We start from the raw sequence: 25360 nt of genomic DNA, 5'->3' as shown, positions 1-25360 counted from the left end.
ATTAGACTGGGGGGTTTCTAGAAGGTACGGGTAGTGAGGAGGAAAGGGATTAGACTGGGGTTATTAAAGGGTATGGGGAATGAGGAGGATTAGATTATATAACTCATGGAGAAAAACATTGGCACAAACCTGATGGTCTAGATAACTTTTTTCATACAACTGGGAAATGTGTGCAAGATTTTTTAAAAACTTTTTAAAATATTGGTGGGATATAATATGTTTTAATATGGTGGCTTGAGATGTTGGAATCCAGTATTGAGTTTGTTTCATCTCCTCTGTTTGGTTGTGTTCCTGGAAATGGAAAAATTTAACTTTATTAAATTGGTCGTTTTCTCCCACTTTTCATAACTGGTTCTTCAAATCCATCTGATGACACCAAGCTGTTCTTCGTAGAGTCGGTCTGTGAAGATCCAGAGGTTATTGAGACGAACATTGTGGTAAGTTGGATATTGATGGCTGAGAGATTTGTCTGATCTACTGGTTTATATGTTGGCGTTATTTGTAAGTTGTAATTAAACTAAAATTAGATTGGTGGCCAGAAGTGGTTAATGCAGTTTGAGTGCTTTTCTTTTCATGAGTCTGCCTCTCTCATCAGATAGCATTGAGTGGGCACTGGCTGAGCTGCTGTACTCTGCAGGACAAAGTCAATATAGCACTTTCAAAATGGACACGGGTACCTCAGTGCACCTTTATAAATCTGGGGTGAGTTGTTCCTTCAAGCAATTGTCCATTCAAGGATTTTTTATAAAATCCTGATCACTGGAATCAAAGGCTGAGGTTCTGCCAGTTGCCATGGAAACTTGAAGTGCTCTGCATTTGTATGCAGCAAGTAATACTCGGTCTATTGAAAGTGTAAGGTTACAGACGGTGCTGCTGATTGGTGAGGGGGTGTAATACTATAGATCTTCAGGTAATTTACATTTATTTCCCAGTGTAGCTGTGGCTATATTTGATGTCTTTCTATACCCAAAACACGTTGCTAATGGTTGCACTTTACTCCATTTAGCAAGTGAAGCTGGGCAGCCCAGACTACAGTGATTGTAACAATGACGAAGCTATATCTGACTTCCTGAAAAGGATCGAGTGTTACCAGAACACGTATGAACCGCTCGATGAAGTCTCCGATAAGTACGTTAGTCACCATTATAGAATGTAACAGCAGCTAGTCTAATCACTCTCCTCACTCCCTGTACCCTTTAATATCCCCCCAGTCTAATCAGTCTCCTCACTCCCTGTACCCTTTAATATCCCCCCAGTCTAATCACTCTCCTCACTCCCTGTTCCCTTTAATATCCCCCTAGTCTAATCAGTCTCCTCACCCCCTGTACCCTTTAATATCCCCCCAGTCTAATCACTCTCCTCACTCCCTGTACCCTTTACTATCCCCCCAGTCTAATCAGTCTCCTCACTCCCTGTACCCTTTAATATCCCCTCAGTCTAATCACTCTCCTCACTCCCTGTTCCCTTTAATATCCCCCCAGTCTAATCAGTCTCCTCACTCCCTGTTCCCTTTAATATCCCCCCAGTCTAATCACTCTCCTCACTCCCTGTTCCCTTTAATATCCCCCCAGTCTAATCAGTCTCCTCACTCCCTGTTCCCTTTAATATCCCCCCAGTCTAATCACTCTCCTCACTCCCTGTTCCCTTTAATATCCCCCCAGTCTAATCACTCTCCTCACTCCCTCTACCCTTTAATATCCCCCCAGTCTAATCAGTCTCCTCACTCCCTGTTCCCTTTAATATCCCCCAGTCCAATCACTCTCCTCACTCCCTGTTCCCTTTAATATCCCCCCAGTCTAATCACTCTCCTCACTCCCTGTACCCTTTAATATCCCCCTAGCCTAATCACTCTCCTCACTCCCTGTACCCTTTAATATCCCCCCAGTCTAATCACTCTCCTCACTCCCTGTACCCTTTAATATCCCCCCAGTCTAATCAGTCTCCTCACTCCCTGTACCCTTTAATATCCCCCTAGTCTAATCAGTCTCCTCACCCCCTGTTCCCTTTAATATCCCCCCAGTCTAATCACTCTCCTCACTCCCTGTACCCTTTAATATCCCCCCAGTCTAATCACTCTCCTCACTCCCTGTACCCTTTAATATCCCCCCAGTCTAATCAGTCTCCTCACTCCCTGTACCCTTTAATATCCCCCCAGTCTAATCACTCTCCTCACTCCCTGTACCCTTTAATATCCCCCCAGTCTAATCACTCTCCTCACTCCCTGTACCCTTTAATATCCCCCAGTCTAATCAGTCTCCTCACTCCCTGTACCCTTTAATATCCCCCAGTCTAATCAGTCTCCTCACTCCCTGTACTCTTTAATATCCCCCAGTCTAATCACTCTCCTCACTCCCTGTACCCTTTAATATCCCCCAGTCTAATCAGTCTCCTCACTCCCTGTACTCTTTAATATCCCCCAGTCTAATCAGTCTCCTCACTCCCTGTACCCTTTAATATCCCCCAGTCTAATCAGTCTCCTCACTCCCTGTACTCTTTAATATCCCCCAGTCTAATCACTCTCCTCATACCCTTTAATATCCCCCTAGTCTAATCAGTCTTCTCATACCTTTTAAAATCTTCCCTACTCTAATCCCACTCTTCTGCTTGCTCCCCATACTTTTTAACATTACCCTTTTTGGACCAACTATCTAATTCCCTTTTATAAAAAATGCACTCTGCTTCAACAACAGTTGTGGCAAAGACTTCCACATTCTAAACTCCCCTCTAATTCTTTTTGTGAATAACTTAAATGTGCCCCCTTGTTACTGTCTTACTGACTAGTGGAAACAATCCACACTATTTACCTTATAACCGTTCACAATCTTGCACAACCTCTGTCAGATCACCCCTTAACCTCCTAAGTTTAGGGCAAAAACCCCTAACTTAAGTTTCTCTGAAGTGTAGCCCCTCATCCCTAATAACATCCTAGTGAATCTAAGCTGCCCCTCTCCCATTGCATTTAAATCCTTACATTGAGGGCCCCCAAAACTGTACACAGTACCCCAACTCCAGCCTCACTGAGGTTTTGCACAAGGTTCAGCATTCCCTCCCTGCTTTTGTACTCTGCCTCCAAGTACAAAACCTTGAATTCTATTGGCCTTTACTTACTTGTGCTCCACCTTTAATGACCTGTGTGTCTGCACAGCAAGGTCCCTCTGCTCCTCTACTGCTTTTAAAACCTCACCATTTAAGGTGTATTTCCTTATTTCCAAAATGTACTTTTTCATATTTTCTCCTTTTATCTGCATCTGCCTCTGGTCTGCCCACCCACCTATCCTGTCTACAGACTCCTACACTCTTTTGCAATCTGTCACAACCTACCATACTCACTAACCTATGTTTTGGTGTATTATTGTAAACCATATCCTGATGTACTTCGATTTATTCTGGAAACATTTTTATTTGGCTTCAACAAATTACTTTTGCATTAGATTATGGCCACATAAGGGGAAGGCTAAAATAAACGTTACTAGCAAAAATATTGCTGACCTCAATTTTTTCACAAACTCAAAAAGGACAAAAATGTTTTTGAAATGTGTAATACAACATAGCGCAGACTTGTTATGCATTGACCTGTGACTAGTTTTACTTATATAATTGCACGGGTATGTGTATATTAGTGTTTGCGTAAGTGCATGAGCTCTACTTCAGTACACACAAAAGTGTTTGTCTGCATGTCTGATGTGAGAATGAGTATGTCAGTGTACACAGGAGTGTGTGCACAGTTGTCTTTGAGAGTGCAGGCCTGTGTGTGCATTATGAGAGGAAGTGAGTGTGTACATGCAGGCATGTCAGTATGAGGGTATGTTTGTATGCGTGTATGCACAAGTATGCCTGTGTGCGCGTGTATATGCGCACATGCTTGTGTGCATTCTGCAAGAGTATGTCTTTTTGTGTTTGTGTGGAAGCATGACTGTGGGAGTGTGTGTGTGTGTCTGTGCATTTGTATGTACGTGCCTGTGAGAGTCTGAATTTGTGAGTGAGTGTGTTTTGAGTCTGAGTGCGTGCAAGTGTCTGTGCATGTTTGTGAGTGAGTCTGTGTGTATGTATATAGAGTCATAGAGTTATACAGCACGGATAGAGGCCCTTCGGCCCATCGTGTCCGCGCCGGCCATCAGCCCTGACTACTCTAATCCCATATTCCAGCATTTGGTCCGTAGCCTTGTATGCTATGGCATTTCAAGTGCTCATCCAAATGCTTCTTGAATGTTGTGAGGGTTCCTGCCTCCACAACCCTTTCAGGCAGTGAGTTCCAGACTCCAACCACCCTCTGGGTGAAAAAGTTCTTTCTCAAATCCCCTCTAAACCTCCCGCCTTTTACCTTGAATCTATGTCCCCTTGTTATAGAACCCTCAACGAAGGGAAAAAGCTCCTTAGTATCCATCCTATCTGTGCCCCTCATAATTTTGTACACTAGTGTCTGCGTGTATGTTTGTGCCAGTGTGTGTCTGCACATGTTTGTGAAATTGTGAGTGTGTGTCTGAGTCATAGAATCATAGAAAGTTACGGCACAGAAGTAGGCCATTCGGCCCATCATGTCCGAGCCGGCTGATAAAGAGCTATCCAGCTTAATCCCACTTTCCAGTACTTGGTCCGTAGCCCTGTAGGTTTCGGCACTTCAAATGCACATCCAAGTACTTTTTAAATGAGTTGAGGGTTTCTGTCTCTACCACCCTCTCAGGCAGTGAGTTCCAGACCCCCACCACCCTCTGGGTGAAAACATTTCTCCTCAGCTCCCCTCTAATCCTTCTACGAATTACTTTAAATCTAGTCCCCTGGACATTGACTCCTCTGCTAAGGGAAATAGGTCCTCCCTATCCACTCTATCTAGTCCCCTCATAATTTTATATACCTCAATTAAAACTCCCCTCAGCCTCCTTCGTTCTAAAGAAATCAACCCCAGCCTATCCAGTCTTTTCTCATAGCTAAAATTCTCCAGCTCTGTATCTCCTCTGTACCCTCTCTAGTGCAATCACATCTTTCCTGTAATGTGATGACCAGAACTGTACACAGTACTCAAGCTGTGACCCAACCAATGTTTTATACAGTTCCAGCATAATCTCCCTGCTCTTAAAGTCTATACCTCGGCTAATAAAGGAAAGTATCCCGTATGCCTTTTTAACCACCTTATCTCCCTGTCTTGCTACCTTCAGGGATCTGTGGACATGCACTCCAAGGTCCCTCTATTCCTCTGCAACTCTCAGTATCCTCCCATTTATTGTGCACTCCCTTGCCTTGTTTGCCCTCCCCAAATGCATTACCTCACAATTCTCTGGATTGAATTCAGTTTGCCACTTTTCTGCCCACCTGACCAGTCCATTGATATCTTCCTGCAGTCTACAGCTTTCCTCCTCACTATCAACCACACAGCCAATTTTTGTATCACCTGCAAATTTCTTAATCAAGACCCCACATTCAAGTCCATTAATATATACCACAAAAAGCAAGGGACCCGACTGGAAACAGACTTCCAGTCGCAAAAACACCCGTCAACCATTACCCTTTGCTTCCAGCAACTGAGCCAATTTTGGATCCAATTTGCCACTTTCCCTTGGATCCCATGGGCTTTTACTTTTTTGACCAGTCTGCCATGTGGGACCTCGTCAAAAGCCTTGCTAAAATCCATGTACACTACATCAAATGCATGACCCTCACTGACCCTCCTTGTTACCTGCTCAAAAAACTCACTCGAGATAGTCAGACATAACCTTCCCATTGCTGACTGTCCTTGATTAATCCATGCCTTTCTAAATGACTATTTATGCTGTCCCTCAGAATTGATTCCAATAATTTGCCCACGACCGAGGTTAAACTGACTGGCCTATAATTACTCGCTCTATCTCTTTCTCCTTTTTAAACAACGGTACAATATTAGCAGTCCTCCAATCCTCCGGCACCACGCCTGTATCCAGGAAAGATTGAAAAATGATGGTCAGAGCCTCTGCTATTTCCTTCCTTGCTTCTTTTAACTGCCTGGGATACGTTTCATCCGGGCCTGGTGATTTATCCACTTTTGAAGTTGCTAATCCCCTTAATACTTCCTCTCTCACTATGTTTATCCCATCCAATATTTCACACTCCTCCTCCTTAACTACAATCTCTGCATTGTCCCCCTCTTTTGTGAAGACAGACGCAAAGTATTCATTAAGAACCATCCCCACATCTTCCGCCTCCACACACAGGTTACCTTTGGTCTTTAATTGGCCCTACTCTTTCCTTAGTTATTCTCTTGATCTTTATGCATTTATAAAACATTTTTGGGTTTTCCTTAATTTTACTTGCCAGTATTTTTTCATGCCCTCTCTTTGCTTTCCTAATTTCCTTTTTAATTTCACCCCTGCACTTTCTATACTTCTCTAGGCTTTTTGCGGTGTGCACATGTCTGTGAGGTTGTGACTGAGTCTGTGCATGTCTGTGTGTGAGTGTGCCTGTGTGTGAGTGTGTGGCTTTCATTTATTTGGAATATTTCTTTTCCTCAAAGGGATCTTTCTTTTATTAAAATCATGGATGTTGGACGACGCTACCTTGTTAATCATGTACTAGATCATATTCAAAGCAAAATTGTTTACTACCTCATGAACATCCACATAACTCCACGCTCGATCTACCTCTGTCGCCATGGTGAGAGTGACCTGAATCTGAAGGGCAGGATAGGTGGCGACTCGGGCTTGTCTCCTCGGGGAAAGCAGGTGAGTTCAAAACTGTTCCAGATCTCTGCGTCTAAAGACGCTTGATGTACCCCTCGCCCACAACACATACTAAATCTTCATTACATATCTGGATGCCTCTGGCCGTTTGAATGAAGAAATTGCATGCAGTTCTTGAGTCTGAGTATTGTGTGATTTCTGCAGTGTATGCTGTTGAAAGCCAATGACTTGTGTATATTCTTACTTGAAAGTGAAACAGCCCATAGGAGCAGTACCGCTCGTAAATACAGGCTGTGGTGATGCACTGATATTGTTTGCTGATACTATTTCAGAGTGAACACTTCGCTCTTTACTCTGGATCCATCAGTCCTGTAACCCTGCTAACCTGCCGTGTGTGTGTGTGTCTCCACATTCTAAAAGTCCTTCTTGGAAGGAAGACACAGCATTGTGTGACCTCAAAGGTCCTTTGTTTTTCTAACTTTCACCACCATCATCCCTCGCTCCCCTCAAAGGCATTGCCTCCTTCCTGAGGCTGGCTCTACAGGTAACTGCATCTTTGCCCACTATTTATGGCTGAGCCCTCAGTCAGTGTTGGTAGCTTATTTGGCCATCATCGGGGAGAGGGAAGGAATTGCAGAACCTCAAACCTGTCCTCACACATCACATGCATTCACAGCTGGACCGTGATTGCACAGGAACCATAGCTGATGCTTGTTTTCCCCTTTCCCACCTTCTGGCCAATTGTAGCACCCCTCCCCTAGTCCCGAGAGAGCTCAGATAACAGCACATATTGGGGATCAAACTTCAGCCCTTCCTGATCTCTATGGTTCTCAGCTAATCGCTGGATAAGCTGTCTGAACCATCGGGAGAACCACCAAGTTCACTTTGAGCCATTATACATGATGGCAGTACCACTGATCAGTGTTAAATTATTGATCGGCTGTGTCTGTATCGATGTTATTATAATATGCATCAATGTAAGACTTTGCCTCATTAAACGCTGCCAGAAGTGCAGACTGCATGTAGTTTCTGGCAGACCTTTCCCAGCTGTGGTGGGCTGGGGTGTTTGTGTATTAAACTGTGGGGTGGGGTGTTTGTGTATTAAGCTGTGGGGTGTTTGTTTGTGTATTAAGCTGTGGGGTGGGGTGTTTGTGTATTAAGCGGTGGGCTGGGGTGTTTGTGTATTAAACTGTGGGCTGGGGTGTTTGTGTATTAAGCGGTGGGCTGGGGTGTTTGTGTATTAAACTGTGGGCTGGGGTGTTTGTGTATTAAACTGTGGGCTGGGGTGTTTGTGTATTAAACTGTGGGCTGGGGTGTTTGTGTATTAAACTGTGGGCTGGGGTGTTTGTGTATTAAACTGTGGGCTGGGGTGGTTGTTTGTGTATTAAGCTGTGGGGTGTTTGTGTATTAAGCTGTGGGCTGGGGTGTTTGTGTATTAAACTGTGGGCTGGGGTGTTTGTGTATTAAACTGTGGGCTGGGGTGGTTGTTTGTGTATTAAGCTGTGGGGTGTTTGTGTATTAAGCGGTGGGCTGGGGTGTTTGTTTGTGTATTAAGCTGTGGGGTATTTGTGTATTAAACTGTGGGCTGGGGTGTTTGTGTATTAAGCTGTGGGGTGGGGTGTTTGTGTATTAAGCTGTGGGCTGGGGTGTTTGTGTATTAAGCTGTGGGCTGGGGTGGTTGTTTGTGTATTAAGCTGTGGGGTGTTTGTGTATTAAACTGTGGGCTGGGGTGTTTGTGTATTAAGCTGTGGGGTGGGGTGTTTGTGTATTAAGCTGTGGGCTGGCGTGTTTGTGTATTAAGCTGTGGGCTGGGGTGGTTGTTTGTGTATTAAGCTGTGGGCTGGGGTGGTTGTTTGTGTATTAAGCTGTGGGCTGGGGTGTTTGTGTATTAAGCGGTGGGCTGGGGTGGTTGTTTGTGTATTAAGCTGTGGGCTGGGGTGTTTGTGTATTAAGCGGTGGGCTGGGGTGTTTGTGTATTAAGCTGTGGGCTGGGGTGTTTGTGTATTAAGCTGTGGGGTGGGGTGTTTGTGTATTAAGCTGTGGGGTGGGAGTGGTGGTTGTGGTTTGTGTATGGAGAAGCCAGTTTTCCCTCTCTTCCAAGCCGATTGCTCACTCCGTGTCGCACCTGAACCTCAGCAGCCTGTCAGAGAGCTACGGTATCTTGCTGAGCTGTGGAAGTGAGTCACAGAATTAGGCAGCGTTTGGACTTGTGATCTTCTGATTGGGGATAAGAGTTGATAAATATAATGCACAGTGAAAATAGTTCAACCTTCTCTGATTGAGATAAGCCTGGATATACAGACACACGTAATATACATCTACATTAAACTGTCTTGTATCTAAACTCTTTGCTATTTTTTCTAGTTTGCCAAATTCTTAGGAAATTTCATACAGGAGCAGAACATAAGGGACTTGAAAGTCTGGACCAGTCAGATGAAAAGGACGATCCAGACTGCAGAGGCCTTGGGCGTGCCTTATGAGCAGTGGAAAGCATTAAATGAAATTGATGCGGTGAGTTCACAGTGGAGCTGCATTTTGTCAGAGTCCAGCCCTTTGAACATTGCAATAATACCTCTGGTGTTACTGGAGGAAAGACTCATGGGGAACTCTACAGCACTAAGCAATATCGTTGAATTTGGGCAATTTAACTTAGATTGTGGGCACAACGAGAGGGTAGAGATGCCAAATTTAACCAGCCAGAGATTACAACACTAATCACATTGATCTCCTTGAAACATATAACATATAAGATACTGAGGAGGCTTGACAGGATAGATGCTGAGAGATGGTTTCCCTTGGCTGGAGAGTCTAGAACAAGGGGGCATAGTCTCAGGATAAGGGGTCGGCCATTTAAGACTGAGATGAGGAGGAATTTCTTCACTCAGAGGGTTGTGAATCTTTGGAATTCTCGACCCCAAAGGGCTGTGGATGCTGAGTCATTGAATATATTCAAGGCTGAGATCGATAGATTTTTGAACTCTAGGGGAATCAAGTGATATGGTGATTGGACATAGGAACATAGGAACAGGAGTAGGCCATTCAGCCCCTTGTGCCTGCTCCGCCATTTGATAAGATCATGGCTGATCTGTGATCTAACTCCATATACCTGCCTTTGGCCCATATCCCTTAATACCTTTGGTTGTCAAAAAGCTAGCAAAGTGGAGTTGAGGTTGAAGATCAGCCATGATCTGATTGAATGGCGGAGCAGGCTCGAGGGACCGGATGGCCCCCGCTGCTCGTGTTTCTAACCCTAACCCTAACCCTAACCCTAACCCTAACCTGTTTCTTATGTTCTTACCTGGAAATGGAACAGACTCTCAGAATAAAAAAATAAAAAGTTTTGTTTTTACCTAGAATAAACTGAATTAGAAAATGGTCTGTGTGTACATCTAATACTGCTGTAAATCTCACATTTCCATAATTACCTTTGCACATTTTGTACTGAAAACAGGTTTTTGAAAGTTGTTCTATGGTCAAAGGGTTAATGCAAGTCATGAATCTGTTGCAGTTTGCGGGTGGGCCTTGGTGTTTGAAACATAGAAAATAGGAGCAGGAGTAGGCCATTCGGCCCTTCGAGCCTGCTCCGCCATTCAACATGATCATGATGTGGAGATGCCGGTGATGGACAGGGATTGACAATTGTAAACAATTTTACAACACCAAGTTATAGTCCAGCAATTTTATTTTAAATTCACAAGCTTTCGGAGACTTCCTCCTTCCTCAGGTAAATGTTCAGGAGCTCCTTGAAGCCTACGCATTTATACATATAGAACAATACATGGTGTTTACAGACTGCCCCTGCAACTGCCCGTTGCCAAGGCAATCACCGTGTTCAGACAGAGAGGTGTCACCTGCAGAACCCCCGAATACACATTCAACAAAAAAACAAACAGGGAAAAAAAACAGAGAAAAAAAACAGAGAGAGGCAGAAACATCCGGAAGGCAGAGAAAGCCAGCAAATGACCCATTATATTAAAAACAGATAACATTTGTTCGCTGGTGGGGTAACGTGTAGCGTGACATGAACCCAAGATCCCGGTTGAGGCCGTCCTCATGGGTGCGGAACTTGGCTATCAATTTCTGCTCGACGATTTTGCGTTGTCGTGTGTCTCGAAGGCCGCCTTGGAGTACGCTTACCCGAAGGTCGGTGGATGAATGTCCATGACTGCTGAAGTGTTCCCCGACTGGGAGGGAACCCTCCTGTTTGGCGATTGTTGCGCGGTGTCCGTTCATCCGTTGTCGCAGCGTCTGCATGGTCTCGCCAATGTGCCATGCTCTGGGGCATCCTTTCCTGCAACGTATGAGGTAGACAACGTTGGCCGAGTCACAGGAGTATGAACCATGCACCTGGTGGGTGGTGTCCTCTCGTGTGATGGTGGTATCTGTGTCGATGATCTGGCATGTCTTGCAGAGGTTACCGTGGCAGGGTTGTGTGGCGTCGTGGACGCTGTTCTCTTGAAAGCTAGGTAATTTGCTGCGAACGATGGTCTGTTTGAGGTTGGGTGGCTGTTTAAAGGCGAGTAGTGGAGGTGTGGGGATGGCCATAGCGAGGTGTTTGTCCTCATTGATGACATGTTGAAGGCTGCGGAGAACATGGCGTAGTTTCTCCGCTCCGGGGAAGTACTGGACGACAAAGGGTACTCTGTTGGTTGCGTCCCGTGTTAGTCTCCTGAGGAGGTCTATGCGATTTTTTGCTGTGGCCCGTCGGAACTGTCGATCGATGAGTCGAGCGTCATATCCCGTTCTTACTAGGGCGTCTTTCAGCGTCTGTAGGTGTCCATCGCGTTCCTCCTCGTCTGAGCAGACCCTGTGTATTCGCAGGGCCTGTCCATAGGGGATGGCCTCTTTGACGTGGTTAGGGTGGAAGCTGGAAAAGTGGAGCATCGTGAGGTTGTCCGTGGGCTTGCGGTAGAGTGAGGTGCTGAGGTGCCCGTCTTTGATGGAGATTCGTGTGTCCAAGAAAGAAACTGATTCTGAGGAGTAGTCCATGGTGAGCTTGATGGTGGGATGGAACTTGTTGATGTTATCGTGTAGTCTCTTTAGTGATTCCTTGCCGTGGGTCCATAGAAAGAAAATGTCGTCGATGTATCTGGTGTATAGTGTTGGTTGGAGGTCTTGTGCAGTGAAGAAGTCCTGCTCGAACTTGTGCATGACTTCGAGCAGGACTTCTTCACTGCACAAGACCTCCAACCAACACTATACACCCGATACATCGACGACATTTTCTTTCTATGGACCCACGGCAAGGAATCACTAAAGAGACTACACGATAATATCAACAAGTTCCATCCCACCATCAAGCTCACCATGGACTACTCCTCAGAATCAGTTTCTTTCTTGGACACACGAATCTCCATCAAAGACGGGCACCTCAGCACCTCACTCTACCGCAAGCCCACGGACAACCTCACGATGCTCCACTTTTCCAGCTTCCACCCTAACCACGTCAAAGAGGCCATCCCCTATGGACAGGCCCTGCGAATACACAGGGTCTGCTCAGACGAGGAGGAACGCGATGGACACCTACAGACGCTGAAAGACGCCCTAGTAAGAACGGGATATGACGCTCGACTCATCGATCGACAGTTCCGACGGGCCACAGCAAAAAATCGCATAGACCTCCTCAGGAGACTAACACGGGACGCAACCAACAGAGTACCCTTTGTCGTCCAGTACTTCCCCGGAGCGGAGAAACTACGCCATGTTCTCCGCAGCCTTCAACATGTCATCAATGAGGACAAACACCTCGCTATGGCCATCCCCACACCTCCACTACTCGCCTTTAAACAGCCACCCAACCTCAAACAGACCATCGTTCGCAGCAAATTACCTAGCTTTCAAGAGAACAGCGTCCACGACGCCACACAACCCTGCCACGGTAACCTCTGCAAGACATGCCAGATCATCGACACAGATACCACCATCACACGAGAGGACACCACCCACCAGGTGCATGGTTCATACTCCTGTGACTCGGCCAACGTTGTCTACCTCATACGTTGCAGGAAAGGATGCCCCAGAGCATGGTACATTGGCGAGACCATGCAGACGCTGCGACAACGGATGAACGGACACCGCGCAACAATCGCCAAACAGGAGGGTTCCCTCCCAGTCGGGGAACACTTCAGCAGTCATGGACATTCATCCACCGACCTTCGGGTAAGCGTACTCCAAGGCGGCCTTCGAGACACACGACAACGCAAAATCGTCGAGCAGAAATTGATAGCCAAGTTCCGCACCCATGAGGACGGCCTCAACCGGGATCTTGGGTTCATGTCACGCTACACGTTACCCCACCAGCGAACAAATGTTATCTGTTTTTAATATAATGGGTCATTTGCTGGCTTTCTCTGCCTTCCGGATGTTTCTGCCTCTCTCTGTTTTTTTTCTCTTTTTTTTCCCTGTTTGTTTTTTTGTTGAATGTGTATTCGGGGGTTCTGCAGGTGACACCTCTCTGTCTGAACACGGTGATTGCCTTGGCAACGGGCAGTTGCAGGGGCAGTCTGTAAACACCATGTATTGTTCTATATGTATAAATGCGTAGGCTTCAAGGAGCTCCTGAACATTTACCTGAGGAAGGAGGAAGTCTCCGAAAGCTTGTGAATTTAAAATAAAATTGCTGGACTATAACTTGGTGTTGTAAAATTGTTTACAACATGATCATGGCTGATCCTCTATCTCAATACCATATTCCCGCTCTCTCCCCATACCCCTTGATGCCTTTTGTGTCTAGAAATCTATCTAGCTTCTTCTTAAATATATTCAGTGACTTGGTCTCCACAGCCTTCTGTGGTAGAGAATTCCACAGGTTCACCACCCTCTGAGTGAAGAACTTTCTCCTCAACTCAGTCCCAAAAGTCCTACCCCGTATCCTGAGACTGTGACCCCTCATCCTGGACCCCCAGCCAGGGGAAACATCCTCCTTGCATCCAGTCTGTCTAGCCCTGTCAGAATGTTATATGTTTAAATGAGATCCCCTCTCATTCTTCTAAACTTGAGTGAATACAGGCCGAGTCAACCCAATCTCTCCTCATATGACAGTCCTGCCATCCCAGGAATCAGTCTGGTGAACCTTCGCTGCACTCCCTCTATGGCAAGTATATCCTTTCTTAGGTAAGGAGATCAAAACTGCACACAATACTCCAGGTGTGGTCTCACCAAGGCCCTGTATAACTGCAGTAAGACATCCTTGCTCCTGTACTCAAATCCTCTTGCAGTGAAGGCCAACATACCATTTGCCTTCCTAACTGCTTGCTGCATCTGCATGTTTGCTTTCAGTGACTGGTGTATAAGGACACCCAGGTCTCTTTGTACATCAACATTTCCCAATCTATCACCATTTAAATAATACTCTGCCTTTGTTTTTCCTTCTGAAGTGGATAACTTCACATTTATCCACATTATACTGCATCTGCCATGTATTTGCCCACTCACTCAACTTGTCTAAATTGCCTTGAAGCCTCTTTGCATCCTCCTCACAACTCATGATCCCACCTAGTTTTGTGTCGTCAGCAAACTAGGAAACATTACATTTGGTTCCCTCATCCAAATCATTGATATATATTGTGAATAGCTGGGGCCTAAGCACTGATCCCTGCGGTACCCCACTAGTCACTGCCTGCCACCCTGAAAAAGACCCGTTTATTCCTACTCTCTGTTTCCTGTCTGTTGACCAATTTTCAATCCATGAATTTTGCACACTAACCTCTTATGTGTGACTTTATCAAAGGCCTTCTGAAAATCCAAATACACCACATCCACTGGTTCTCCCTTACCTATTCTACCAGTTACATCCTCAAAAAATTCCAGTAAGTTTGTCAAACATAATTTTCCTTTCATAAATCCATGTTGACTTTGTCCAATCCTGTTGATATTTTCTAAGTGTCCTGTACATGTAATACCCTTAGGCAGAGGATTTGTCGTGTGTTTGCTGTGCTGAGCAGTTGTGTAACCAATACTCTGTGTTGTAATCTCTGGCCTCATTGCCGGTTGGTTAATTTTGCATCTGTGCCCCCTAGGACCTAAGCAGCTGAAGGCACGGCCGCCAGTGGTGGACGATTAAAATCAGGGATGCGCAAGAGGCAAGAATTGAAGGAGCGCAGAGATCTCGGAGGGTTGTAGGGCTGGAGGAGGTTAGAGATAGGGAGGGGTGTAGCCTTGGAGGGATTGAACACGAGGATGAGAATCTTAAAATCGAGGCATTCTCAGACCGGCATTCTCGGACCGAGTATTGTGAACTAGGGTCGCAGCTAGAGTAGGTTAAATGGGATAGTTACTGAGATACATTGTGGGGTTTGGGAAGGGTGATTTCAGTCTTAGCTCAAGCCTCATCATTTAATAAATGTTTTTGCAGGGTGTCTGTGAAGAGATGATGTATGAGGAGATTCAGAAGAACTACCCAGCAGAATTTGCACTAAGAGATCAAGACAAATACAGATATCGATATCCAAAAGGAGAGGTGGGTAATGGACTGCTTCAGGATGATGCGGACTGTCGAGAGCTCTGAGCAGAACTGTTAAATCAGCCTGTTACATGGTGGCTGTGTCTGTAACCTGACCATATGTGCACCTGAAACTGCACAATGCCCGAACTTACTGATGTGTCAGAGCATTTGAAATGCAGCTCCTCATAACAAATGAAAAGATGAGGAAATGGCCTGCCCTGTTGTAGGTTAGGAGGTGGGTTTGACTTAAAAACTAGCTTTTGTGTATCAGGTATAATCTATGGAAATGAAGAAGGTGGGGCAGAGGCTGAGTGAGATGTTACAAACATGGTTTATTTATATCTTATGAAGTTACATTGCTTATTTTTGTTTATCTTTCATCTTCTCTCCTGAAGGTGCTGACTGATGCTGTAGGCACCAGGCACCCTCAAGTAATGTCACTGGGGTACACTACGTAGCTGGGATACAGTTCTGTGGGCACCAGGCACTCTCTGGTACCTCTATTGTGGGCACTGGCTTATTCTTCAACAGCGCCCATTCTACACGTTTAACACTTGACATTGAATAGGAATAGGCTCTTTGGCTGAGTGTAACCCTGCCTAACCTGGTCTCACATGCCTACTTTTCACAGAGGTCACTGGGTAGTGGTCAGTTGGGAACCCTGACTGATTTGCTCCCCTCAGTACTTGCACACAGACACTAAGAGTTGCTGCATCAGCAACGAGGACACAGTGCATTTACTCACTGATGTATCAGGGAAACCAACGTAATTAAGTTGTCCTTTCTTCTCGTAGTGAAGCAAGAGCTTGGAAATTGGAGCATTTCAGTATTCAGCTCCTTGGTAGAGAGGTTCAGTGCTGGGCTTCATGCTCCAGGTTATTCCAAAAGTACAATTTCCAAATTTACAGACGGCACTAAATTGAGGGTATTGGGGCGACAACTTACTAGGAGACATTAATAAAATTGCAAAATGGTCGTGCTATTGGCAAATGAATTTCAATATAGCTAAGTGTGAGGGTTTCGATTCATGGGGCACCGGCCCCAGTACTGGGGAAAGAGAGAGCTGTTCCATTGGGACGGATTACACCTGAACCATGCTGGGACCAGAGTTCTAACGAATCGAATAACTAGGGAGGTAGACAGGGCTTTAAACTAAATAAGGTGTGGGGGGGCGGTCCTGGTGGAGAGAAATCTAGAATCCTAAAGAGAAAAGACAAAGAAGCAGTGCAGGAAAGTGTTTGGGGTAAGGATAACCAGATTGTGTCAGGAAGGGACAGAGCGTACAAACAAGAGTGCACTAACAAATAGGGTCTGGGTAAGAAAAAATGGTAATAAGACAAATAGGGCCATAGTACAAAAAAATATTAAGATGTCTAAAAATGTTAAAGACAAATCTAAAGGCACTGTCTGAATGCACGAAGCATTCCTAATAAGGTAGACTAATTAACAGCGCAAATAGATGTAAACGGATAAGATATAATTGCGATTACAGAGACATGGCTGCAGGGTGACCAAGGCTGGGAGCTGAATATCCAAGGGTATTCGATATTTAGGAAGGACAGGCAAAAAGGAAAAGGAGGTGGGGTGGTGTTGTTAGTAAAGGATGAAATCAGAGCAATAGTGAGAAAGGATATTGGCTCAGAAAATCAAGATGTAGAATCAGTCTGAGTGGAGTTAACCAGCACCAAGGGGCAGAAAACACTGGAGGGAGTTGTCTATAGGCCTCCAAACAGTAGTGGTAATGTAGGGGACGGCATCAGACAGGAAATTAGAGATGCATGTAACAAGGGTACTACAGTAATCATGGATGACTTTAATCTACATATAGACTGGCCAAACCAAATTAGCAATAATACTGTGGAGGATGAATTCCTGGAGTGTGTACGAGATTTTTTTTAGACCAGTACGTTGAGGAACCAACGAGGGAACAGGCTATCCTAGATTGGGTATTGTGCGATGAGAAGGGGTTAATTAATAATCTTGTTGTGCGGGGTCCTTTAGGGAAGAGTGACCATAAAATGATAGAATTCTTCATTAAGATGGAAAGTGAAGTAGTCCAATCCGAAACTAGGGTCCTAAATCTAAACAAAGGAAACTATGAAGGTATGAGGAGTGAGTTGGCTGTGATAGATTGGGAAGCTTCATTAAAAGGAATGACGGTGGATAGGCAATGGCTAACATTTAAGGAACGAATGCATGAATTGCAACAATTATACATTCCTTTCTGGCGCAAAAACACAAAGAAAAGCGGCCCAACCATGGCTAACAAAAGAAATTAAGGATAGTATTAGGAACAGGAGTAGGCCATTCAGCCCCTCATGCCTGCTTTGCCATTTGATAAGATCATGGCTGATCTGTGATCTAACTCCATATGGGCCGTTGGTTGGCAAAAAGCTATCTATCTCAGATTTAAAATTAGCAATTTTGCTAGCATCAATTGCTGTTTGCGGAAGAGAGTTCCAAATTTCTACCACCCTTTGTGTGTAGAAGTGTTTTCTAATCTCACTCCTGAAAGGTCTGGCTTTAATTTTTAGACTGTGCCCCCTAGTCCTAGAATTCCCAACCAGCGGAAATAGTTTCTCTCTATCCACCCTATCCGTTCCCCTTAATACCTTATAAACTTCGATCAGATCACCCCTTAACCTTCTAAACTCTAGAGAATACAACCCCAATTTGTGTAATCTCGCCTCGATCCGAAGAGGAGTCATAGAAAGTTGCCAGAAAAAGTAGCAAGCCTGAGGATTGGGAGCAGTTTAGAATTCAGCAAAAAAGGACCAAGAGGGGAAAAATAGAGAATGAGAGTAAACTTGCAAGGAACATAAAAGTGGACTGTAAAAGCTTCCACAAGTATGTAAAAAGAAAAAGATTAGTGAAGACAAATGTCGGTCCCTTACAGTCAGAAATGGGAAAGACGGAAATGGCAGAGCAATTAAACAAATACTTTGGTTCTGTCTTCACGGAAGAGGACTCAAATAACTTCCCAGAAATGCTAGGGAACCAAGGGACTAATGAGAAGGAGGAATTAAAGGAAATTAGTATTAGTAAAAAAAATGTGCTGGAGAAATTAATGGGAGTGAAAGCCGATAAATCCCCAGGGCCTGATAATCCGCATCCCAGAATACTAAAAGAGGTAGCCATGGAAATAGTGGATGCATTAGTTGTCATCTTCCAAAATTCTATAGATTATGGAACAGTCCCTGCAGATTGGAGGGTGGCAAATGTAACCCCACTATTTAAAAAGAGGGAGAAAGAAAACGGAACTACAGACCGGTTAGCCTAACATCAGTAGCAGGGAAAATGCTAGAGTCTATTATAAAGGATCTGAGAACAGGACACTTAGAAAATATCAAACAGGATTAGACAAAGTCATCATTAAAGAGTAACTAGGGAGAGAGTAGGGCCTCTTAAGGATCAACAAGGTCATCTATGTGCGGAACCACAAGAGATGGGTGAGATCCTAAATGAATATTTCACATTGGTATTTACGGTTGAGAAAGGCATGGATGTTAGGGAACTTGGGGAAATAAATCGTGATGTCTTGAGGAGTGTACATATTACAGAGAGGGAGGTGCTGGAAGTCTTAACGCGCATCAAGGTAGATAAATCTCCGGGACCTGATGAAATGTATCCCAGGACGTTATGGGAGGTTAGGGAGGAAATTGCGGGTCCCCTAGCAGAGATATTTCAATCATCGACAGCTACAGGTGAGGTGCCTGAAGATTGGAGGGTAGCAAATGTTGTGCCTTTGTTTAAGAAGGGCGGCAGGGAAAAGCCTGGGAACTACAGACCGGTGAGCCTGACATCTGTAGTGGGTAAGTTGTTGGAGGGTATTCTGAGAGACAGGATCTACAGGCATTTGGAGAGGCAGGGACTAATTAGGAACAGTCAGCATGGTTTTGTGAGAGGAAAATCATGTCTCACGAATTTGATTGAGTTTTTTGAAGGGGTAACCAAGAAGATAGATGAGGGCTGTGCAGTAGACGTGGTCTACATGGACTTCAGCAAAGCCTTTGACAAGGTACCGCATGGTAGGTTGTTACATAAGGTTAAATCTCATGGGATCCAAGGTGAGGTAGCCAATTGGATACAAAATTGGATTGACAGCAGAAGACAGAGGGTGGTTGTAGAGGGTTGTTTTTCAAACTGGAGGCCTGTGACCAGCGGTGTGCCTCAGGGATCGGTGCTGGGTCCGCTGTTATTTGTTATTTATATTAATGATTTGGATGAGAATTTAGGAGGCATGGTTAGTAAGTTTGCAGATGGCACCAAGATTGGTGGCATTGTGGACAGTGAAGAAGGTTATCTAGGATTGCAACGGGATCTTGATAAATTGGGCCAGTGGGCCGATGAATGGCATGGAGTCATAGAGTCATAGAGTCATACAGCACGGATAGAGGCCCTTCGGCCCATCGTGTCCGCGCCGGCCATCAGCCCTGTCTACTCTAATCCCATATTCCAGCATTTGGTCCGTAGCCTTGTATGCTATGGCATTTCAAGTGCTCATCCAAATGCTTCTTGAATGTTGTGAGGGTTCCTGCCTCCACAACCCTTTCAGGCAGTGAGTTCCAGACTCCAACCACCCTCTGGGTGAAAAAGTTCTTTCTCAAATCCCCTCTAAACCTCCCGCCTTTTACCTTGAATCTATGTCCCCTTGTTATAGAACCCTCAACGAAGGGAAAAAGCTCCTTAGTATCCATCCTATCTGTGCCCCTCATAATTTTGTACACCTCAATCATGTCCCCCCTCAGCCTCCTCTGCTCCAAGGAAAACAAACCCAATCTTCCCAGTCTCTCTTCATAGCTGAAGCGCTCCAGCCCTGGTAACATCCTGGTGAATCTCCTCTGCACCCTCTCCAAAGCGATCACATCCTTCCTGTAGTGTGGCGACCAGAACTGCACACAGTACTCCAGCTGTGGCCTAACCAGTGTTTTATACAGCTCCATCATAACCTCCTTGCTCTTATATTCTATGCCTCGGCTAATAAAGGCAAGTATCCCATATGCCTTCTTTACCACCTTATCTACCTGTTCCGCCGCCTTCAGGGATCTGTGAACTTGCACACCAAGATCCCTCTGACCCTCTGTCTTGCCTAGGGTCCTCCCATTCATTGTGTATTCCCTTGCCTTGTTAGTCCCTCCAAAGTGCATCACCTCGCACTTTTCGGGGTTAAATTCCATTTGCCACTGTTCCGCCCATCTGACCAACCCATCTATATCGTCCTGCAGACTGAGGCTATCCTCCTCACTATTTACCACCCTACCAATCTTTGTATCATCAGCGAACTTACTGATCATACCTTTTACATTCATATCCAAGTCATTAATGTAGACCACAAACAGCAAGGGACCCAGCACCGATCCCTGTGGTACCCCACTGGCCACAGGCTTCCAGTCACAAAAACAACCTTCGACCATCACCCTCTGCCTTCTGCCACTAAGCCAGTTTTGTATCCAAAGTGCCAAGGCACCCTGGATTCCATGGGCTCGTACCTTCTTGACCAGTCTCCTGTGGGGGACTTGATCGAAGGCCTTACTGAAATCCATGTATACCACATCCACTGCGTTACCCTCATCCACACGCCTAGTCACCCCCTCAAAAAATTCAATCAAATTAGTCAGACATGATCTTCCCTTGACAAAGCCATGTTGACTATCCCTGATTAATCCTTGCAGATGGAGTTTAATTTAGATAAATGTGAGGTGATGCATTTTGGTAGATCGAATCGGGCCAGGACCTACTCCGTTAATGGTAGGGCGTTGGGGAGAGTTATAGAACAAAGAGATCTAGGAGTACAGGTTCATAGCTCCTTGAAAGTGGAGTCACAGGTGGATTGGGTGGTGAAGAAGGCATTCAGCATGCTTGGTTTCATTGGTCAGAACATTGAATGCAGGAGTTGGGATGTCTTGTTGAAGTTGTACAAGATATTAGTAAGGCCACACTTGGAATACTGTGTACAGTTCTGGTCACCCTATTATAGAAAGGATATTATTAAACTAGAAAGAGTGCAGAAAAGATTTACTAGGATGCTACCGGGACTTGATGGTTTGACTTATAGGGAGAGGTTAGATAGACTGAGACTTTTTTCCCTGGAGAGTAGGAGGTTTAGGGGTGATCTTATAGAAGTCTATAAAATAATGAGGGGCATAGATAAGGTAGATAGTCAAAATCTTTTCCCAAAGGTAGGGGAGTCTATAACGAGGGGGCATAGATTTAAGGTGAGAGAGGAGAGATACAAAAGGGTCCAGAGGGGCAATTTTTTCACTCAAAGGGTGGTGAGTGTCTGGAACGAGCTGCCAGAGGCAGTAGTAGAGGCAGGTACAATTTTGTCTTTTAAAAAGCATTTGGACAGTTACATGGGTAAGATGGGTATAGAGGGATATGGGCCAAGTGCAGGCAATTGGGACTAGCTTAGTGGTATAAACTGGGCGACATGGACATGTTGGGCCGAAGGGCCTGTTTCCATGTTGTAAACTTCTATGATTCTATTCTATCATGGATTTATGAAAGGAAAATCATGTTTGACAAACCTACTGGAGTTTTTTGAGAATGTAACTGGTAGAATAGGTAAGGGAGAACCAATGGATGTGGTTTATTTACATTTTCAGAAGCCCTTTGATAAAGTCCCACATAAGAGTTTAGTGTGCAAAATTAAAGCACATGGGATTGGGGGGAATATACTGGCATGGATTGAAAATTGGTTAACAGACAGGAAACAGAGAGTCGGAATAAATGGGTCTTTTTCAGGGTGGCAGGCAGTGACTAGTGGGGTACCGCAGGGATCAGTGCTTGGGCCCCAGCTATTCACAATATATATCAATGATTTGGATGAGGGAACCAAATGTAATATTTCCAAGTTTGCTGACGACACAAAACTAGGTGGGATTGTGAGTTGTGAGGAGGATGCAAAGAGGCTTCAAGGTGATTTAGACAAGTTGAGTGAGTGGGCAAATACATGGCAGATGCAGTATAATGTGGAGTTATCCACTTTGGATGGAAAAACAGAAAGGCAGAGTATTATTTAAATGGTATTAGATGGGGAAATGTTGATGTACAAAGGGACCTGGGTGTCCTTGTACACCAGTCACTGAAAGCAAACATGCAGGTGCAGCAAGCAGTTAGGAAGGCAAATGGTATGTTGGCCTTCATTGCAAGAGGATTTGAGTACAGGAGCAAGGATGTCTTACTGCAGTTATACAGGGCCTTGGTGAGACCATACCTGGAGTATTGTGTGCAGTTTAGGTCTCCTTGCCTAAGAAAGGATATACTTGCCATAGAGGGAGTGCAGCAGAGGTTCACCAGACTGATCCCTGGGATGGCAGGACTGTCGTATGAGGAGAGATTGGGTCGACTCAGCCTGTACTCACTCGAGTTTAGAAGAATGAGAGGGGATCTCATTGAAACATATAACATTCTGACAGGGCTAGACAGACTGGATGCAGGGAGGATGTTTCCCTTGGCTGGGGGGTCCAGAATGAGGGGTCACAGTCTCAGGATACGGGGTAGGACATTTAGGACTGAGATGAGGAGAAATTTCTTCACTCAGAGGGTGGTGAACCTGTGGAATTCTCTACCACAGAAAGCTGTGAAGGCCAAGTCACTGAATATATTTAAGAAGGAGCTGGATAGATTTCTAGACACAAAAGGCATCAAGGGGTATGGGGAGAGAGCGGGAATATGGTATTGAGATAGAGGATCAGCCATGATCATGTTGAATGGCGGAGCAGGCTCGAAGGGCTGAATGGCCTACTCCTGCTCCTATTTCCTATGTTTCCATATCGCACATTTTGGTACGAAGAATAAGGAGGCAGCATAGTGCTTGGATAATAAGAGTCTAAATGGGGTAGAGGAGCAGAGGGATCTAGGGTCACAGATACACAAATCACTAAATGTCGTGACGCAGGTTAATAAGGCCATAAAGGCAAATCAAGCACTGGGGTTCATTTCTAGGGGGATAGAATTGAAAAGCAAAGTAGTTATGTTAAATTTAAGTAGAACCTTGGTTAGACCACACTTGGAGTACTGTGAACAGTTCAGATCTCCACATTATAAAAGTGATAGAGACATTGGGGAAGGTGCAAAAAAGATTTACAAGCATAATTAGAACTGAGAGGATATCCTTATCAGGAAAGGCTGAACAGGCTGGGGCTCTTTTCTCTAGAAAAGAAAAGACTGAGCAGTGTTTGATAGGGTAGACATGGAAAAGATGTTTCTACTTGTGGGGGAGACCAAAACTAGGGGTCATAAATATAAGATAGTCATTAAGAAATCCAATAGGGAATTCAGGAGAAACTTCTTTACCCAGAGAGTGGTTAGAATGTAGAACTCACTACCAGAAGGAGTAGTTGAGGTGAATAACAGATGTATTTAAGGGGAAGCTTGATAAACATATGAGGGAGAAAGGAATAGAAGGGTATGTTGATAGGGTGAGATAGTGAGGGGTGGGAGGAGGCTCGTGTGGAGCATAAATACCAGCATGGACCAGTTGGGCCAAATGGCCTGTATCTACACTGTACATTCTATGTAATTATTCAGCCCAATACTGACATCAGTGTTCTGATCCTGTACTGAAGCTAGATCCTCTTCGAGTTTAGTCATGGTGTCAGGGCTCCCACCAATCTTCTGTGGAAGATTTTAAAACTTGGCTTTCAGTCACTGATTAACAAATATCGTAGTATGTTACAGTACAGACGGATTCCATTCGTCCCATTGTGCCTGTGCTGGCTGTTTGAAAGAGCTATCCAATTAGTCCCACACCCCTGATCTTTCCCATAGCCCTGTAAATTTTTTTACGTTGTTACACTGACACTTATCAACAGCATTTGCTAACAATACCGAATGAAGCACATGGTAAATTGTGAGGAATAATGTGGGAGACTGCAGGAGGACATAAGCAGGTTAGGGGACTGGGCAGATATGTGGCAAATGCAGCTCACACAACATGCAGAATGGACATAGAGCCAGAACAGTAACATTCTCACAGGAGTGGAGGAGCAGAGAGTTACAGGGACCAGATGCAAAGATCTTTAAAAGCAGGATTGCAAGTGGGAAACACCATAAAAGGGTAAATAGGATCCTGAGTTTTGTATTTAGGGACATTGAATATAAAAGGGAGGTGATGGTGAATCTGTAAGGCCACAGCTGGAGGACAGTATGCCCACGTGCAACTCTCGGCACCCCTCTACAGCGTGGATATTAGTACAACATCGACTCACTAGGATGGTACAAGAGATGAAAGGCTATCTTTATAACAAGACTTGATAATTTAGGGTTGTATTTGTTGAAGCAGAGAAGGTTAAGGAGATCTAATATAACAGCTCAAAATTCTGAAAGGGTATGGGGGCTAATTGGGAAAGATTATTACCACTGGTCAGTGAATTGACAACAAGGGGAGCATTAACTCAGGATAAGTAATAAGGGGAGGGGAGAATGAGTTTTATCAGACCAAGGGTTATTAGAATATTATTACCACAAGAATTGTGATATTTAAGATGGAATTGGATAAATATTTCTCTTCCGTGCCCACCGTCACGAGACAACCCGTTTCTTCCAGCAGATCGTGCTCTGGGCTGATTCCGTAAGAAAAACCCTTTTATATACTCCACTCCACTCCACGGTGGATATTTAATAAAGAAAATGAAAAGCTTTGGGAAAGAGCAGAGCAATGGGATGGAGTAGATTGCTCTGGTGGGGAGCTGGCACAGGCACAATGGTGGGCTGATCAGCACAGACCAGAGATCTAACCTGGCACCACGTTGATCAGAGGAATGTTCGACTATTTCATAGTCCTGCCTGTAAGGGGTAGATTAATTGGGATAAGTTAACAGTACATAAATTAATAATGAGTATTTTAAATCTTTATTTCTATTAAGTTGAGTTAGTAATCTAATAAATCGAGGCATAGCAGGGCACCTCAGTCCCATCGAATGCACATCCTGTGCCATGTGGGAACTCCAGGACGCTTCCAGTGTCCTGGACAACCACAGGTGCAGGAAGTGTCGTCAGTTGGAGGAGCTTGAGCTCCGGGTTTCAGAGCTTGAGCAGCAGCTGGTGTCACTGCAATGTATCCGTGAGGCTGAGAGCTACGTGGATAGCACGTTTCAAGAGGTGGTCACCCCGCAGCTTGAGAGTGCAGGCAGAGAGGGACTGGGTGACCATCAGACAGACAAGGAGGACCAGGCAGCTCGTGTAGGAGTTCCCTGAGGGCATCGCTCTCTAACCGGTATTCACTGGTTAGGGTGATGGATCCTCTCGGGAGTACAGCAAGAGATTG

At 44.9% G+C, this 25360-nt stretch overlaps 1 protein-coding gene across 8 annotated transcripts in view; it reads left to right on the top strand.

The window, feature by feature from the left end:
• Nucleotides 1-25360, top strand: part of LOC137333956 (6-phosphofructo-2-kinase/fructose-2,6-bisphosphatase 4-like) — a 271232-nt gene that overhangs the window by 179628 nt on the left and 66244 nt on the right. For all 8 annotated transcript variants that reach the window (XM_067998317.1, XM_067998318.1, XM_067998319.1 and 5 more), the window contains 5 exons: nt 381-437; nt 1007-1128; nt 6482-6689; nt 9012-9158; nt 15001-15105. In XM_067998317.1, the coding sequence (XP_067854418.1) occupies nt 381-437; nt 1007-1128; nt 6482-6689; nt 9012-9158; nt 15001-15105 (639 nt within the window). The remainder of the gene's footprint in view (nt 1-380; nt 438-1006; nt 1129-6481; nt 6690-9011; nt 9159-15000; nt 15106-25360) is intronic.

The sequence above is a fragment of the Heptranchias perlo genome, chromosome 17, assembly GCF_035084215.1.
Source record: "Heptranchias perlo isolate sHepPer1 chromosome 17, sHepPer1.hap1, whole genome shotgun sequence".
In the NCBI taxonomy this organism is placed as follows: domain Eukaryota; kingdom Metazoa; phylum Chordata; class Chondrichthyes; order Hexanchiformes; family Hexanchidae; genus Heptranchias; species Heptranchias perlo.
This window is presented reverse-complemented; position numbering and strand designations above follow the sequence as displayed.